The 20113-nt window shown below is 40.0% G+C and overlaps 1 protein-coding gene across 1 annotated transcript in view; it reads right to left on the bottom strand.

Annotated features, from left to right (window-relative positions):
- Positions 1–20113, bottom strand: part of SPOCK1 (SPARC (osteonectin), cwcv and kazal like domains proteoglycan 1) — a 265682-nt gene that overhangs the window by 81306 nt on the left and 164263 nt on the right. The window contains exon 4 of the mRNA XM_029962976.1: positions 6024–6156. Within this exon, the coding sequence (XP_029818836.1) occupies positions 6024–6156 (133 nt within the window). The remainder of the gene's footprint in view (positions 1–6023; positions 6157–20113) is intronic.

Genomic DNA, 20113 nt, shown 5'->3' with positions numbered 1-20113 from the left:
GCTTCTTGAACATAAAACTAAATGGGATTTGAAAGGAAGCTCAGAAATTTGCAGAACTGCATGGTTATGTGAGCAGAGTTCAAAAGTTGTGCTGGCCAGCTTCCCCAGAGTTTAACAAAGGTTACCCCTGCCAGGGGAAAGCAGAGATCTTTATCCTGGATTGTTAATTTGTGGCCAAGACACCCCTGTGAGGCAGCACTGGAAAGAATATAGGAGGCAGAAAGACATTTTCTTTGTTTCTTAGCATATTAATTGACCAAAAGAGAAATGCCATTTTTGAGCATATGCAAAAAATGCCCTTTACAATTAACTATCTGAAGACACTGGCATGGATTACAAAGTACACAGGAATATAGATCTGCCTCATTCCCAATTCTCTGCTCATTCCTTGAGACCATGCAGAGAAAAACACCACATAAACAACAGGATGTCTTTAGGATACACAGCACTTGATCAAATAACATTGCTCACCTCATGTTTCAAGCCAAATAAACTGTGCAGCTGTGGTTGCACAGCACAGAGCTCCACGTGTTCCTCCTTCTGAGAGACAAAATTTATTATTTAGGGCTTGATTATGCAATAAACAGCTTCACAGAGCTTTTGGATTATACAACTGGAGTCTCACTGGCCCAGAGCACAGGCTGAGGGAACATCTTCCTTATGGGAATGCAGAAGTGAGATGTGCCCAAGTCCAAAGGGTGATGTATAAAGGTACTCAACATTAGGCAGATTCTAATTCTCCCAGTCCTCTGGAGCTTCCCTGTGGTTATTTGGGAGAATAAAGTCAGCAGTGCTGAAAGCCTGGTGCCAGATGTATTGCTGCAATTAGGAAACCCCCTGCAACACATGGAATCAAATAATGAAATAGGAATGGATGCTGAAAATCTGCTACGGGACATAGTAATGATGATGTAAAATAGTCTTCTTATAGAAAGCTCCATCAGAACAGTCACATCCCATGGAATCTATCAATTTCCACAAAAAGGTATTTGAATATTCCATTAAAAACTCTGATCAGCTGGATCAGAAAACTCCAGGAAGTTTAGCAATGGTGCTGTCATGCTGTACACAGACACATTTAATGTAACACAAGTAACAGCATCCCACTCCCACAACCCTAAATTACACAAGCTTTGTCACCCAGACCTCAAAGGAGCTCTCCCAGTATTTTATCGAGTCCAGATCTTTCCAAACTAAGGATGAGGATAACATGAACTGCCCACCATCACAGCACAGGTCAGTGGAAGAACTGGGTAATGTACCAGATCTACCATATATGGGTTCAAGCCACAACAAACTACGTCAGGCCCAGACTCTGAACTTGAAAGATTCAAGTTCACTGATTTAAAAGAAGAACATGAAGAAAATTAGGAGAGGGAAAGGAAAGAATAATTTATTCTTGTACCTCCCAGCAGCAATCCTTAAAATTTGTACAGGGAGCATAAGGATGACTTAAATTTTCCTCTGCATGGATTTCTTTAACCATATCCTACCTTGTCTTACTCTTCCCATCTTTCCTTTCCCCCACCCCTCTCTTAGTTCCTTAATTTTCCCTAACAAAAGCAAACCAAAGCTAAAAGTTGATACAGAGTTTAATCCAACTCTTGATCTAACTGGGGACACAACAGGTATTACAGCTTGCCAAGCATCTTGGTTTCCACCAGGAAAGGCCAAGTCATCCCTTAGACAAACCACAGAGAGGAAGAGCTGGGCAAAAGCACAGCTGAATAACAGCACCCCACAACAGCTGGATTAGGGAAAACCAAACCATGGGGCACTAAATACTCAACACTTGGACATTTTAACAGGTATTTGCTAATTGTGCTTCTGAATACAGACCCCTCCTAATTAAACTAAGCAGCCCTCACATTACACACCTCTAAGTAATGTTGTCTCATTATTTTGGTCATTGGTTTTTTTTCCCCTCATGTTTCAAGATTGGTGGAAAAGTTTCTTTTTTGCACATCCCTTAATATCAAATGTGTTACCTAATGTTATGACAACAGGAGGTGATTTTTCCATTTTCAAACAAAAGGAGACATGATCATGGACTTAATTAATGCACAATGATTTAATGAAACTTTGCAGAACAACAATGTACCTAATTAGAAACATAACAATTATACCAATGTACCTTTCCATCTTTGAAGGGACCATTAGTCATTGAGGTGGTATGTTTTGTAATTTAAGATCATCTTAATTTTCATTTTCTGACTAGTTAAGTGCAGTCCTCGTCATGTTCAGGTAATTGCTTTATTAACAAGCTTAATTAAACATTCTGTAAAACTGACAGCTACGAAGTTATTCTTCTTAATGTGTTGCTCACAAAAACATTAACTAATTACATCAAGCTCTTTACAGGGCTTACGTACCTCATAAGCTTAATTCATTAGTACTTTAAAGAGCTTTGAAAACTCTGACTGTAATAACCTATGGAAGTGCTTTGTATTGTCACAGTATTAAACAGAGCTGTTATACCCAGGAAATGGCAATTTCTTTGTACAAAGTTATTATGGGAGAGACAGTCTGCATTTTAAAACACCTGCGTTTCAAGCAGTAATTAGAGACTCAATGAAATTTTTGATAAACCTAAAGCCCACAGAGTTCAGAATTCACAGGAAAGGATGATAGAGAGTTTATAAAGTTTTCAGAAATACAACAAAACCATGAAGTCCAAAAAAACAACTCATATTTCAGTTGCTGGAAACGGGGTACAAGGACTGAGTAGGCCATGTCTGTGTTTGAATTTTGGCACTCACAAGCACTGAATTATTGGTGTAACTAGAGAATCCCATTACTTGGAAGAATAAGTTTGTCTCTGGAAAACAAGACAAGAACAAAAAAAACCCACCATACACGACAGCCACACATCTTCATCCCTTCCCACTTCAGCACTTGTGTGTAGCAAATGAAATTATCCAGATCAACAGTGAAGGCAAGTTTTGAAGATTTCAGAAAAAGAATCAGAAAGGTTAAATGCCTGAAGAGTAGTGAGATTTTTTCAATCAGTCCAACTCCCACACAGGGAGCTAAATCAACTTAAGAGCCATGAAAGTACCTTGCGTCTCCTATTGGGATATTGAGGTGACACTTGAATCCATTGTAACACAGTATCTGGTTATGGATTTCTCAGTGTTCAACATTTCCTCATTTAGCTATATGTTGGGAATCAACACCATTGAATATTTTCCAACAGATGAGGGAGATTCCTTTGACTAGCCCTCAACAAATTAGTCAAGGAGTTGAAGGCTTCAATGTCTTTGGTGAGACTGAGTTAAATATCCTGAGCCTTTATCTACATCAACCAGGAAGCTTAAAAGGTAAACTAAACCACTATGTTTATTATTTCATTTCCCCCTAGGACCTTTGTATTATTGAGTGCTCTGGTTTGGATAACTTTCCCCAATTTTATCAAGAAATTCCTGCCTCTAGAATGACTTCTAGTTCTGAAGACATCTACAGTGTCTTCAGGAAAACAGCCAGAATTATTCTGGGATCAAGTGGCTAAATGAGAGCCTGTGATGTGTATATTTGGGATGTGTGCATTTCCTTAATATGAATTACTGTACATTTACTGACACCCAAGTTTCACCTGCCCTTGATCAGCCAGTCACACTTCCCTTGTGTTCTTTCCTTTTCATCTATTTTTTCCCCCCTCTGGTGAGCAGTTCAAAGCACAGAAAGAGCAATCCCTGGCCCAAACACCACTGCTGCTGTCGAATGGCAGCCCCAGGTCGGTAGTGAAGCACTTTGATGCTGCTCTGCCAGGCCAGGAACCACCAGCCAAGCCCCGTGTCCCACCCAAGCCCCCGCTGTGCTCGGGGCAGAGGCCAAACCCACGCTGAGCCAGGAGGGCTCAGCCCCTGCCGTGTCTGGGTGTGCTGTGACGTGACCAGGAGGCCAACATACAATTTCTGAAGGTGTTTTTTCCCCCCTAAAACACAGTGGCTGCTCTCCATTTTTTGTTTACAACCTTAGCAAGGCTCTGTTTGTGTGCCCAGGGTATCACTGCACATTCACAGAGCAGTGGATGCAGAGCCAGGTGCCAACATGTACAGACATAAAGCAGTGCCCACACTCCTGTGTCCACCTTTCTGCATTTTCACAGTCAGCACTGCAGGGCCAGGAATAATACTTGACAACAGCACTGGCATGGGAAAGAAAATTACCAAAGAAAGCTTTGATTTTAGTCACTTAAAGTCAAGAAAGAGAGATTGCATTATCTGCTGAAAACTAGCACTGAGCTTGAGGGAAGCAGTATATTCTGTTTTTAAAAGATACCCGAAAGCCATGATCACTCCTGACCATAAAACACCTGTTAGAACACTAACATTTACTATTTCATTTTAATGCTCTGCCTAAAGTATTTTCATCTCATTTACCAAAATTTGACTTCTGAAAAAAGCCAAAAACCAAAAAACCTAAATTTTGCTAGGACAAGAACAACTGATAGTTAAACATACAATAAATTCAGATGAGACAAATTTGTTTCAGAATAAATATTTTAAAATCTCATTTAAAAAAAAAAAGAAAAACCAAACAGATCAGCTGCTGGGGGGTGTATCTTTGACAGTCAAACATGTCAGCAATGGGAATTGTTTCATGTCTTCATGAGAGCTGTCAGGTTTACAGTCACAATAGTTTGGCAAATTTGTAACATTGGCAGAACTTCTGATGAAAACCATTTGGATTTAATGGGAGAAATAAGAGCAAGCCAAAAAACCCACTCAGAGCTAACTGAGATGCAGGTAAAATGCACAGAAATGAGTTAATAGGGTGACAGAATATGCAATGAAATCTATTTACTACAGAATATCTTACATACTCTCAAGAGCTCACACAGATAAAGTTGTTTTCAAAATGAGCCCAATTTTAATCCTAAAACCAGATGTTAAATTACTGCAATACAAACTCCTGGAGAGTATTAAAGAGTAACTTGTTTAACAGGCAACGTGTAGCCATTTTTGTGCAGTTTGTGGGGGCACAGACCACAGTTTTCTGATTTGCTTCTTTGGCCACACAAATCCCTCAGCCAGAACAGGAGAGAGGCTTAAAAGGCTGAGCCATGGCAGCATTTTAATATTTGTGGTGTTCAATGGTGAAGGATTCAAGCTGCCCAGCTGGGAAGATAACGGAGCTACATCATCCCTGTTACATCACAGCAGGGAATTTTCCCCCCAATTGCTTTATTTTCCTGGATTTTTTCCTTTTTTTTTTGGGGGGGGTGAAGGCTGTTTTTTGGATTTTGAAGGATAGTTTTACTGACTGTCAAACCTTCCCTTGCATGCACAAAGATAAGAGAACCTTAAGGGTATTCCCTAAACACACCTTCCAGTGCCTGAAGTGCTGTTTGTGGAAGATGTACCTGAGACAAGGAAGGCTTTATTTGCTAATGGGAGATCTGGAATGCTGAATGGCTGTGAAGCCAGTTTCTTTTATTGATTCAAGCCCTAAGGTGATCATATTTTTCAGTATAACAATGAGCCAATTTATCCCCACTGGGTTATGGGAATTTTTTTATGGTACCATATATGCTGCATCTGGCACACAAGCCTATAAAACCATGGGCTAAATGAATTGTTAACCACGTAGTTTGGAAAAAAAAAATTAAAAAATAAATCTATTGCTGAAGAATGATACTGCTAAGTTATTTTACCACTTGGAGATCTAATCTTAAGAACAAGAACTATCCCAAAATCCTCTTATCTGAAGAAGTCCATCTGATCAAATGATTTTTTTTTTCTCTGTTGCATCATCAACATTAAGAATTCTACTTCATTAGGAGAACGAGTTGTTTAGAGAAACATGAATCATGAAAGTCATGAGAGCCTGATTTGTCACTCTGATTTGCTGCTTGTCAAATATGGAAAAAAAAAAATCTACATTTATCAGCACTTTTTACACACACAAAAACTTTCCTAAACTAAAGAGGACTGTAATTTGACACTGCCTGTTAGGGAAAGATGTTTCATCTTCCTACCACAGCCTGGATGAGCACAACTGACAGGCATGTCAGAACTCACCTTGGTAGTGTAGGTATGTCCATCAGATCCACAGACAGGGTTGGAATGTGTCATGGGACAGGGCTTGCATTTTGCTATGTTGGCTGGTCCAGTCCAGTGCTTCTGGGCCAAGTTGCCTTTCTTTTGTCGAAGGCTGTAAAAGAACACACACCACACTTCTTGAACACCTTTGTCCAAAACAGAAGAATGAGAGTTTCTCTCAATAAGGCAAAGCTGAATTTGCAATACAGTATTAATTTAGAATCATTTTGATTGGAAAAGACCTTTAAGATCATCGAGGCCAACCATTAACCCAGCGCTGCCAAGTCCACTAAACTACAATTTAAAGCAAGTACATTAAATACAGCTCCTAACAATGCTTCTATAATATGGCACATTACAGCAGGCAATCTAAGAACCCATAAATTGGTAGGCAGCCCTAGATTTACAGTACTTGGCAGTTTCATTTTGATTTATAACTACAAATGATTTCACTCCAGAATACAGCATTTTGCTGAAGTACACAGTGTTTCTTGTCACACGGGCAAATAATGTTACATCAGGCTGTATTTAGGGATGTTTTCACCAGGCTCCTCAGAGTTGCCAAATTACTGGGAAGGCAGTAAAATTTTAAAACAATTTTAAAACCAAATCCTTTGAAAAACATTGTAATATATATTATGCTTATAGAAATGTATAAAATCACCAAACCCCTTTGTGTATGTGCAGGACTCCCCTCCACACACCAGTTGCTGAATGATCAGCCAAGATTCCCGGCTCAACCAGGGTCCCTCCAGGAATGCTACAAAGCGACAGAGCATCTCCAAACCCATCAATGTTCATCCTAGGGGAGTGACTGCAGTTGTCCTCAAGTTATGGAATACTCACTTATTGCATTAAGAATGCCCATGGAGAAGACATCTGCTCCAAACCCTCCCTGCCAAACACACCCATTGATCCGACTAAGGGCTCATTTTCCTGTCATAAGAACTACCTGACTGGCACAACATTAAGTGATTATCACCAGCCTAATGCTGCAAGTTAGCTTAAAAGTTTGCTTTAGAAACCACAAGCCGGTGCTACAATGCAGAATCATTTTGGTCATGTGTGCTTGTCTTTCACTTGAAAGCATTTACAAGGGAAGGCAAAGCAAGGCACTGCAGCAGCTTTGCTGGAGACTGGTAAGAAAAATAACTGCCATCTGTTCTGCTACCACAGGGAAAAAAAAAGATATAACAGTTCAGCTAGAAACACACTTCAATGTGCTGCTGAATGACTTTATCACAGTTTTAGAAAAATATATACAGATATTTTTTTAAAGCAATTTCACTACAGCTTGCAATTTGCTACACAATACCAACTCTGATGTAATGACACATTCAGCTGCTAAATAATGAAAATTCTATTCTTTCATCTCAGTTCTAGTTTTCTTCAAGTCCAACCTTTGTCAGAGCTGAATACTACTATTAAGAAGATTGTGCCCACAGAAGGAATCCAATCATGATATAATAAAACTATGAAAATAGAAGCCAAGTATTTAAGACTAAATTCTCTTGTTATTTTGAAGTCTTAATGCAGAGAGCAGCACTCCCTCTTTCAGACACATTCTGCCTGCAGAGGTACCATCACAACAGATGTTAAATGCTGTGGGTGGGGGGTTGCTTGGCTCTGAACCCCCAAAATCCAGCTGTGGATTTGATCTCTGAGGCTGTACAAAGTTTCAGTTATCCACAATAACTGACTTCTCCACAGCCCCCAACAATGCTTGGGTATCAAAATGTAATGGCTGTCTTATTTTCTCGAGCTCTTTCAACTACTGGCATGTCTTCTGGGTTTTTTTCAGCCTGACATGAAAATTTCCTCATTGACTTTACTTACAGCCCTACATTTCTGCAAATGCACAAACTCAGAGTGGAAAATATGTTTGAATGTCCTACTGTAGGTAGTGATGAGCAGAGTCTGGAGACAAAGGTGAAGGGAGCTGTGCTGGTGCTCTGGACACTGCAGAAGGAGGGATCACAGCACAAAGCAGACTTTTTACCTTTCCCTTGGCTTTAATTTCCATAATCTCAGAAGACAGATCCTTGTGTACATGTAAAATTGCTAAGAACACCTTAAGATTAGCTAGAGAAAAATCAGTGAAGAAATACTAGAGCTGAGGTGTGTGATTTAGTGTCATCAAAGCCATCAGGCAGGAATTGTGCAGGGTGAGGATGAGCGACTGAGCTAACAAGCACCTCAGCCAAATTAGATGTACACTGCAGTTCTGAGCTACACTGATGCCTCACAAATCACAGGATCTGAGTGGTAAATACCCTGCACAGCATCTGTGCATCAAACTACATCAGGCATTTTACATTATAAGGCTAAAAGAAAAGTCCACTGAGGACAGAGTTGCACAGCCTTCCACCTCCCTGCTCTTAATTCAACATTCACACTGCAAAGCCAGTTCCTATTGAAAAATTCTTCTGGAGCTTATGATATTTTTCGTTCTCCTATCATGACTTAAAAAAAAAAAGGTAATTAAATGTGTTTGTTTTAAGCCATTCCAGCAGTTCATTGAGCCCTTTCTATCACTTTACTGAGTCTAAAGAACATGCACAGCCTCAGGCCCAAGCTCAGTTCTCACTGCAGCTGCCTCCAAAACAACAAACAAACCAGATGTGCCCCCTTAGCTGGGGACTAGAACAGTTTCACCTGAACATATTTGCAGTTTTGCCTGCAGACAATGAAGGAAACATTATTCTCTTCCTACCCCCCCAACCTTCATCTTCAGGATCTTCTTTTGATATTAAGAGGAAACTTATTCTTTCAAAGAGAGTGAGATTTAATAACAAGAATAAGCCAGGGTGGAATAGACATCAAGGCATTTCATTAATTTAAAGCAACACCTTAACAATTTCAGTAGTACTTCATGTAATGTGTGTAATGAAGGAGGGAATGCTGCAAGAAACCTGCAGCATCCTCACTCCTACAGGTGCATGGAATTGGTAGCAGAGCAGCCATTTTGGTTGCAAGAAACAGTCTGGCTTTTAAAAATTAATATATTCTTTACAAGACAGATTTTTGTCAGAAACAATAGTGCAAAGTGTCACTCTATTTGAAGCAAGTCAAAAGTAATTTCTGTCAGCTTGGCCAAGTGAGCAACAGCTGAAGGTTTGAACTGGACACCCAGATTCCACACCCCCACCCAAAACTACAGGAAAGCACCTATTTTATAAAAAGAACATCTATTTTTGGAAAACAAACATGTATTTCTCTGGAGTGGTATTTTGAGAGGCTGGATAAGACTTTTGGAAGCTTTTCAATCCTATAACTCCTAACAACACATCAAACATCCAAACAAACAAATTAAAACCTAGACGAGAGCATTGGCTGCCATAAGCAGCCAGCCAGCAAATCCCTTCTCAGTGGAAGTGCACATTCACATACTCTGGGAACACGCTCTGCTGTGCTAATCATGTTGGTTTAGAATAAATATGTCAGGAGCAAGCCAGGCCAAAGCAAATTACCCCTTTTTCTCTGTTCTTTTTTTCTTTTTTCTTTTTTTTTTTCCCCCTGACAAGAACTTTAATCCTGCTTCAATTCCCAGAGTTGAAAGGATCCATTACTATTTTCAATATTCCAGACACAAATGTTTTGGTCAAGTATTAAGACTTGTAGGCAAACCCTGCCTGCTTTTGCTTTTCAAGCTAGTGAACTGATGCACCAAAAGGCAGAAGTTTTAGGGAGTTTTAAAGTCTTACAGAATTGAGCCTCTTACCCTTTGAGCACGTAAAGAAGTTTTAGTGATTTAAAACACACTTCACACAGGGAGAATGTACAGTGACTCAGCCTCATTACTCATTACACAGACACATCACTTACCACATACTGTGAGGACACAGGGAGATGACATCTGTTTGGCTGGCACAGGAGCAGGGATGATGCTCCAGGGTTTCCAGATGCTGCCAGCCAGAGGCCAGGACTGTACATGGAATTTCTGAGCAGAGTTCCAAAGCCACAGACCCCCACAGCACAACCTAGGGCTGCCAAGCACAAGGCTTTGTGCAAAAAGGGGGCTCAGAAGCTCCAGAAAGCTTGGCTCCACCCAAGATTTTACAGCTTCCAGGTGTGCCCTGGGCAGCCAAAAAATCAGCCCCAAGTGGGTACAGCTGTGAGTGCCAGGCATGGGAATGACCCAGCCTGGCTGAGAGCGTCAGTTCTGGGCACTGAGACAACCTGCTGGGGAGTTTGAGCTGGGCCTTTGAGGCAGCAAAAGTTTATCAACCCAATGCCTCAAACAAAACATCTCTCGTCGAGTCATATAAAAAAAAAACAACACCACAAACCCCAAACCAAACCCAAGGCCTTAATTCCTGACCAACCCTTTGACTGGATGGCATGGGCTGAGCTGTTCAGGGAATCTCTGTGTTAGTTATTATAACAATTATCTCAGGGACAGCACAAAAGAGCAGATGTGGAAATAACCTCTGGCAAAGCCAGAAGCCAAAATAAAGTTATTTGCACCAAAAAACGATGTTTGTTTCTTGACATGTACAATTTGATTAATTTATGTTTAATTTTAAATTTTACACGTCCCAGAATTATGAATAATTTCATTTTTATTTGTCTTACAATACTCTCGGAAAAATGGACATTTTATAATATTTTAAAGCAGTATTTTTGAAAGGGAATAACTCATCTTTTTTGGGTGAAATTTGAAGTTTGTTTCTGAGAACACAGCCTATCAGAAAAGAGGGGCACACCATATTTTAATAAGTTGTATTATATTTCTGTATAAGATAATGACTAAAACTCAGAAAAACAATTGGGAAATTATAATTTAAAAAGGCAAATTACATCAACTTTTTTCTCTCAATTAATATTTGCCTTATCTCTGCCAGCTAGAAACAACCAAAATATCAACAGCTTTTACAAGCAAGACTAAGTCTGTGCTTTTATGTGGTTATATTTGATCATCCTAGTGCAAATTCAATTGAAGCTGTAAATGAACTTTAGTAAAGACACAAAATGCACTAGGACTCATTCATTTCAAAGAAAATTTACAGCTTTAAGAGTATGTTACTCTGCTTCAAGACCAGTTATTCCCAAATGCACATACAATAAATTGTCAGATTAAGCCTCGATGGGTTTAGTGCAATCACAAATCAGGTTTCTTCGAATACAAGTTGGCAGGCTGTTGCTTTGAAAGTCCTGCCAAAGTTTTGGGAGGAAGGAGACAGTAAGCAGAAGTTCCTCCTTAGGCTTTAGAACTTATTCAGTGATTTTATTGGACAAGAAAACCAAAAGGAGGTTTTGTTAGGTGAGTTTTCAAAGGTCTGGTGCAAATAACAGCAGAAAGTTTCTCAGAACCCCCAGTAAATAAGTTACACGATTTCTACTGACAGAAAGTATCAGGTAAACAGAGAGTGAGATTGGTACTGTCTCTTCTTGTTCTTTAACTCATTGGTTCAGTGATGCTACACAAACCTAGAATTCTGTTCAATTCGTGTTGCAAATTACTTGCAGCATTCCCCTGTTGGTTTTTCTGTGCCTAAAATCATACAATTACTTGCTCCAGGTCCTATCTGAACAGTGTTGAGCTGGTCAGGAATTTTTTGATAAAACAGGCCTTTGAAACAAAAGACTGACTTGATGAAACCAAATTATTTTATGGAGATAAACTGGTTTTGCTAAACTTCTACATTGTGAATGGTGGTGTCCAGTTTCTCTCAGGCTGCAAGTGGTCTTGAGGACCCAAGGCTGGGGTTTGGCACATTCCCTGACATGTAAAGTGCTACAGAGACAGAAACTCTTGACCCTGTTTCCTCTACTTTCAACACAGAAGCCTGAAAGCCCTCAGAGCTCTGGTCCTCGCTGGGCTGGTTGCAGGAAAGACCATCTCTTCCCAGAGGTCTCTTCCAGAGATCACTGCCATGAAGCCATCTCACCATCCCCAGGGTTAGCAGGTCCCTGGAAGGCAGGTTTGAGTTAGGCACCCATGGGTGGGCCCATCTACTGCAAAGTCTCTTCAGGTAAACTTGTCTTCAGGTGTCTGTTGTGGACATTAGTTTTCAATTACAGCCCACATGGAGACATTCCTCAGGATTGGGATTAACTTCATCCATCTTTCTTTCTTTCCAGAGCTTACATCAACCCAAAATTCCTGAGTGACGTACAACTATTTCAAGCCTTATTAAATAAAATTGAAAACTTCAGTGCACCAGAGTATTTGTGCTTCCTGAGAAGCTGGAAAGATCTCTGACAGAGCAAACTTCCTGAAGCTGGAACAATTCACTGTGGGAAGAGTTTAAAATGTACTGCCTGTACCTTCTCCATGCCTTATGAACAGGTTGTTCTTGTCTCTCTGGAGGAAGCTTATCACACTGAAGATAAAACCCAGCAGTACCTGCCTGTTTCTATCTTTCCTTTGCATAAGTTGTTTCTCTTGTTCTTAAGGAAAAGAATGACAAAGCTGAAACATGTCAGTAGAAATGGCAATGCTCTCTTCTCTCTTCGTATCATTTTGTTATTCTGTTTATTAGAATTAAGAGCTTAGCCTTGTTTCTACAACCTTTCATATTTTTCACAAGAGTTGGATATACCTTGAGCCTCTGGCAGTCAAGCTATGTGAGGAAAACAGTCTACACTTGTTACCTTGAAAAAAAAAAAAGGTACTATGCTATTGAATCAGATACAGACTCCTTATTTAATACAAACACTGTAAAATGAGAACAGACATATGATTACAGCAATTTCTCTACCTGGATTTTACATCTTCACATACAAAGAATAATAACATGCAGAGCTGCCTTGCATTGCAGCATCACCCCACTGCACTTACATACTGCCACTTCCTTTGATTTCAACATTCAAAGAAATAATTTCAACTATCTGATTGTACTGAGGTTATTGATTACTTCCTCTTGCTGCCTTCATATCTGTTCCCCAACAGATCTGGCTTAAAAGAGCCATAAAAAATAAAAGGGCCAGTCCTCACTGTACCTTGGGCTATTTGCAAAGGTTCTTAATGGGGCTTGACAGTGACTGGGGACCCTTCAGGCAGAATGAGGCTCCTTCAAGACTTTCTTACTTGAATACTCCACTTGCTGTTCTTTCAAACAATGACACCAATGAGATTATATTGGGAATTAAATCTGTCCATTGTGGAGAGCACCAGCAGCCACAGGAGTGTTCCCAGAAGGCAGGTTGTACTCAGAGGATAAGAGCTGGAGATGACAAATTTAGGGAAGAGTTAAAGGAAAAAATCTCAGCTGTTGAGGTGAAAGTATATCAGGTGTCATTCCAGTGAAATGAAAAACAGGTACTTCCAAGGAAAGAGGAAGAGTCAAGCCTTTATTTGTTACCAATAGTAAGAAGGCAATATAAAATAAGCATGGGGGATACAACACCCCAGAAGGAATTTCTCAGTTAGATATAGGGAAGGCTGAAAGTTTTGGTATAGCAGCATGTTTTGCAAGAAAAACCCTGACCTATCCTGCAGGGAAAATGCCCTGAAGATTCTTGCATGGATCCCACTAAGCCCAGCCAGAAACCAGTTCTTGAAAGAGAATAAAGTCTTGGGGCTCAGGATGCTCAGGGTTGTTGGTTTTGCAAGGTAAAGGACTCTTTTATTTTTTATTTTCTTGTGTGTTTTAAAGGAACAGAGGATCTGGAAAAGCTGATAGAGATTCTGAGGACTTAGAAGGCCAGAAGTGCTGAGATGATTTCTGAGATCCAGCAACACCGAGTCAGAGAACCCCTGACTGCAACTACTTGAGCAAGGCTACTCAGCAAACAGCAAGGTCTGTGTCTAAACAGATATAAATGTCATTATAAATACTCTTAAACTGCCAAGACAACTCCTTCTGCACAGCATCAGGGTCTCTCAGTACTATTATCTTCCTGAGATGTTATTCCTGGACTAAAAGTGCTAAGATTGTTTATTAAGGCTATTAGAGAAGCACATGGATTTCTGCCTTTGAGCACTTCAACACATAAAAATGGGGTTTGAAAGTTCCCCTTACAGTCTTAGCTAACAGATTATGGTGCTTACAGGCAATTTATTTTTTAATTTAATTTCTAGATGATTTTTAACTTTCAGACCTAATGCATATGCTCAACAGCTGCACAGCTGTGTGTAAACAGGCAAGGTGCACAAAGGAAAAGAGCCAAACCAAAAAATCCATACGAACATAAAATCCCAGTGTTCTTAAAAGTCATTGTGCTCTCCTGAATAAATAACACAGCTTCTAAACTCTGCCTGGTCTCATGAATTTTCATAAGAGAATTATTTTCCTTTTCATCATTATTTTTCTACTAACATAAAAAGGAATCTCAGACACTAAACTATGTAAAAATAAAATGAAGTGCCTTGAATTTCAAAGGAGGAGGGGAGATAGCAGGAAGTTCATAATTAAAGCCGAAATCTTCCTCCCCACTCCTTGGTTTGTAGGAATCTTCAGCAGCCACTTCTGAGCCCTGGATTTCTCATGCTGAGATGCAGAAACTTGGCACTGAGCACTTAAAGGTGAGCTGTGCAGCAAATGTAATACTTTTTTTTGGCCACTAGCCTTTCTTCCCTTCTCTGACAGCCTATGGTTTTTTTTCTGTTCCCCAAAAAAGAATACATTCTAACAGGATAAAGGTACCTTTGCTCTGCCCAGGATCCATTTATTTTAATATTAAAATAATGTATTGACCAGGTCTTGCCTCCTCCTGCTGGCAGAGCTTGCCAAGGTCTCCAAGGAAGCTGAATTGCTGATGGTGTGTGAGATTAATCTGAGCTGTCAGGTTGGTTTGGGGAGGAAAGCTGATCCTCCCTCACTATGCCCTGTTCCATGCAATTAGACAGCTTCAAAATTGTTTTCACTGCGTGTGGCAGAACAGTCTTGTCCCACCACTTCCCTGCTCCAGCTCATATTTCTAGTTCCAGGCTTGAACCCTGGGTGGCCTCAGCTGTGCAGACACAAAGGTGCAGGTGACTTAGTGAGGCTGCAGATCAAGGCAGATTTCTTGGCAGCATTTAATAACTCTGTAAAGTTCCAACATGACTCTTCCAGGAGCTGAGGACAGAGAAGCTTTCAAACCATCCTCCTTCTTGGCCAAATGCAGAGAGAGGTCTGTGAAGTTTAACACCATCCAAACTCCACTGTCTCATATCTCTGCAGACATTCAGCTGTTTGGCAGGAAGAAACCATTGGGACAAATTAAGGGGCTGAAATAGGTGGCAAACCCACCCTGGGATCTTCACCAGCTCTGTGTCCCTCAGTACAGTTCATAACCCAGCCTTATTTATTCACTCACAGTCAACACAGTCCTTAATTTCATATTCCAAAATGCCCTACTGCCCAAAAAAGTGAGAGTTTGGTTGGGTTTTTTTGTTGTTGTTGTTTTCTTTTCTGGAGGAAAAAGGTTCAGAAAATCTTATTGTCACTTTGCAACTGCAGGGGAAAAAAATCAACACCCTCCCCCCAAAGCATCCTTAGACAGCTCAGCTGAGTTCTGCTTCATTATGTTGCTTTTGCTTTTTCTTGAGGCGAATAACATGCAATCCACACCACAAAAAATTGACATATTGCTGGTAGGGATGAGGAAGTAAATGAATTTTAAAAAATATTGTAAAAATTCTTGCCCTTAAGGCACTAAACCAAATGTTTCTCTTTAAAAATGACTGCACAGTACTTCTGCTGTGTGAATACTTGCTGCCATGGTACAAACAATCAGTTACAAGCTGTGCTAGCAAAATATTTGCCCCTTCTGACACATTTTATTATGAGAGAGGCTTATTAAATTCTCAAGAAATCTACAGCAGATTAAGCTGTTGAGGATTTTTACAATTAGCATTGATTACCTAAGAATTCATGTGTGATTTCTGAATAGAATTGGCTTGTCAAACAAAAGACAATTTAAAAAAAAAAAATCAATCCCAAAGCCACCTCCAGAGTGTAGTCAAAATCCACTATACAAGGTTGGTTTGGGGAAATAATCAGAATGCAGTTTCCTATGTCAGAATAAAATGAATGTTAGTAAAATGGATGCAAACCAAATCAGTTATAAATACTATAAGGAGCCAGGTAATTTTAAAATCCCAACCTTTTTAGCATCTAAATAGGCTAATGCCCCTGTTGCTTATTCAGCACTGCTGATTTAAGAGAGCTCAGTACTGTGAATGTCTAAACATTCTGCTGCATTTCTCAGGTATTCAGTGCTGTCTGTCTGCTTATTTGATGCTGGAGATGGAGCTCATAATATCCCTACCATTCCCAGCTCTCAAATGAGGCCATCAAGAGCATTACCCATCTTCTATCAGGCTGGGTCCTAATGAAAGGTGACTGCAGCTTAAAGGAAGGGCCCAGCTGAGAGACAGAATTTACATAATCACGTTAATTTATGATGCACATGATCCAGTGTGGAGACAGCACGTGGTGCAACACACCTTAAGGAGAAATTTGAAGCTGAATGCAACGGACACACTTGTGGAAACCGCAGGACACGTGTTTCGGGAGGGACTTCCACTGAGTTATTAAGATTTCACTTTGCTGTGCCCTTGAATCACGAAGCCTGGCAACCACACAGCTCCAACCCCCCTTTCTTCCCATGTTCTTTGAGCATGCAGCTCCACAGGTTCCCCACCATGGAGGCTCCAGCTGCCATCAAAAATGAGACGTAGCTGCGCGTTTATGCTTTCGGAAGTCTCAGCGTTTTACAGCAGCTTCCCCAAAAGTCGATTTTACCACGTTAAAAAGTAAGAGTCAACCAGTGGCACACTTAGATAGGAAGCATAACATTACCTGGGACTTTAACAGGTTTTGTAAAAAAAAAAAATAAAAATTAAATACTTTGCTGCTGAGTTATTAAATAGGAACCAGTTTTGTGCAGACAGTGTTGTTGGCTTCGGATGTGCCACCTTACTTTGAATCACTCAAATTTCACTTCAGCACACATTTCCCTTTGTTTATTGTGCAGTGGTCACCTGCACATCTATGTTCTCACCACTCTGATATCGCTCCATTTCATCCTTTGTAGTGCTCTCCTGAATCAACCATCTCACTCTCAAGAAATGGTCACTCTTTGGACCACATTTTTCTGGTGTACTGAACTCTGTTCCTGTGAGCTCTCAGATGGCTTTCTCTACAGTTTGCCTTTCCATTCCTTTCCCTCCACTGCCCTTCAGCTACTCACTTTTGAGTTCTTGGACTTTATTCTTATTCCTTCTACCACTTCTCTGCTGGTGTGGTGGGAGTTTAGGGATTGCACTAATTTTTTCACTGCAAATTAATCCCATTCTTTTTCCCCCAGTGTTGTTGCATTTCTTCATAAAATACCCTTCCTCTCTCCAATGCCACTGTCTGTGGTCTGCCTTCTGCCTGACTGGCATCTCTGACTCTCTCTTCCAGCCCTATTTTCTCAAGATCTGATCAGCTTGTTAAAGGAAAATTTTATAAAATTGTGAAAAAATTGCGATGCCCTTTCCTACTCGCTGTTGTATTTAACCATTTTAATCCCAGTCTTTCAGCCTGACCACTCTGCTCTGACCTCCTTCCCACCCAATCTCCTTTTCCTTGCACTTTTCCCCTCCTACCTCCGAAACTTCCTTCTGCTTCATTCAACCTCAGAAATGAGGCCCCTTGGAAAAGCAGTTATTTCTTCATCTACTCTTGACTATTCTTTCCCTCTCTGCTAGGATGTATCATATTAAGTATTACATTCTCTCTAAGTGGTATCTCAATACCATTTTGGTGCTTTACCTGTAATAGTCTAGTCTTGCCTTTCTACACTTCAATCCTTGGAAGTCTGAGAAACTTTACAGGTGTTGGCTCTGGGTTATCCTTCTGCCTCTTTGTCCAATTATTGTCATTTCCTCTCAGGAACACCTTGTCCATAAAGGAAGCTCACTATGCCAAAACCAAACATACCATATTTCTTCTCACATCAGCTTCTCTGTTTTCCAGTTGCTGTTTCCCTCTCATCACATTTGTTATCTGGACTTACTCTTTAATTCTAGTGATCTTAACCTTTTCCCTGCCTTTTGGAATTTAGCAGAGAGCCCTCTAAACAGGTAATCAGACCGCTGAATATGAGTAACATTGAATCTTCAGCTTGTGTTTCCTGACCAAGTGTCTACAGACAATTTATCTCATCTTGACTGTGCTCCTGAGGTGTCAGTGCCAGTGCTGTTCTGTCCCCAGCTGTGAGGAGGGCAGGGCTCCCTTTTCAGCACTCAGCACACTGCTGGTGTGCTGTGAAGGGCTGCAAATGAACAGCTCCCATCGTGCTCATCACAAACTACACGAGTTTCTGAAAGGACCATGAACCCCAGTTACACAGGCAGTTGGTCCAAAACCAAGCACAAAATCCTGAACTAATGAAGGAACTAAGCAACAAAACCCTCTCCCTTAGCTAAGCTGAAGTATTGTTGCAAATGAAAAATTTATGCACACATAAAACATAGAGGCTCCAGAAATTAAGTATGGATGAGGTGCTAAGCAGGACTGACTGCAGTGTAATTCAATTTGGCAGTCCTGGGCTTCAGGTAAACTGGATTAGTTAAGACTGAAAAAATGTGTCAAAGGACTTGAAAGAGATTTAAAGCTGGATGAATGACTGGAATAATGGCACACACATTACAACGTGTGAACACGAGGAATGGACAGAATAATTTAGAGAACAAAAGTATAAAATGTCCTTTTTGTTCAACATGAGCCATCAACTTAAATGCCAATAAGGTACAAAGACAGAATTTATAAAAAAGAGGGAAGAAAAAGCAGAGGATATATAAGTTTCCTGTGTTTCTGTCTGCTCAGTTGCCTTCTGGGCAAGGCAAGAGACCAGATGTGAGTTTAGAGGAGCAGGTTTGAGTCTTTGATAGTGTTTTCATCTCTTTTTAACCAACCCTGTTCTCTTGACTTCTTAACTCGTTAAACAAACAAACAAAAAATACTTACATTATGTTTTACTACCAAGGTTAATTAGTCTTCCACAGTTGATGATCACTGATTGTAACAACCAACTAATTAGAATGGTTTGTTTTGTTTCATAAAAGAAGATGGATTGTGTGGTGATCAAAGCTAAAGGCTGGATAAATCAGTGGAGCCAAATTCCCAACTGTCACTCCCCATACATATTAAAGAACATTTTCCTAGATATTATCATAATAAAGCTGTGACAGAGCTGCAAGAACAAAACTAACATGAGCAGACCATATTGGTTCTTACAAATTACCAGTAAGCAAGAAAAAGTTGCAAGGCTCAAAATTTTCGCCAGTGAAAGGAGAAAAAAAAGGGGAAGCAGAGGAAAAATCGAAAAGATTGCAAGAGAATTTGATGTCATAAGGCTGCATTCTCCACCAGTGGCAGCTTAAATGTTACTTCACAACAAAATAGGTTAAATTTGAGTGTGGACAAGTGAAATAACTTAAGTAGTTCAAATATCTTTCACAAGACCTTTACAAAACTATTCCTTTCTAGCAGAGTGTGCTACGTGAAAAATTTACAGATTATTGATTTGGTCAAATTGGGGTAAAACTGTGACTACAGTAGAAAACTCCTCTAACCCAAATCTTAACTGTTGTGACAGTCCTTCCTCAAATCCCTCAAAAAAATTGGCTTCACAATAGTTTAGGCCAGAGGACAAATAAAAATACCTAAAAATAAACAGGAGAGAAAATCTATCAATGAACATAACTGGGATTTCAATGAAGTGCACAGCATGCTTTAGCCCTTGGTTCTATCCTCTTTCTTTTGAAAAGTAACATCATTTTGAAATTTAACACAGTTGTAAAAGAACCTTAAGGCACAAAAATTGTGCTTTATTTTAAAACTGCGTTTTATTTTTAGGAATATGTTTATTCAGATGTGTGAAAAAACATAAGCCCTCATTAAGGGACAAAATAATTTCTTTTCAGAGGGTAGATCTAGACAGGGGAAAAGTACAAAGACTGCCAGAGAATATTTATTTCACGCCAACTTTTGCTGCTAGAGTTCAAATGTAATACAAGTGAAACACTGCAGTAGTGTGATCACATCACTGATGTTCACAAGATTTGTGAGCTTTTTCCCTCCCTGAATCCTGCAGGTGCAGTAGCAAGTCCTTAGAACATTCTGAAGCATTTGCTCTCCCTGGAAAAG

This window comes from Manacus vitellinus, unplaced genomic scaffold (assembly GCF_001715985.3).
Source record: "Manacus vitellinus isolate BGI_N305 unplaced genomic scaffold, ASM171598v3 scaffold_51_pilon, whole genome shotgun sequence".
Taxonomy (NCBI): domain Eukaryota; kingdom Metazoa; phylum Chordata; class Aves; order Passeriformes; family Pipridae; genus Manacus; species Manacus vitellinus.
The sequence above is the reverse complement of the archived record's forward strand: the minus strand, read 5'-3'. Positions and strand labels throughout refer to the sequence as shown.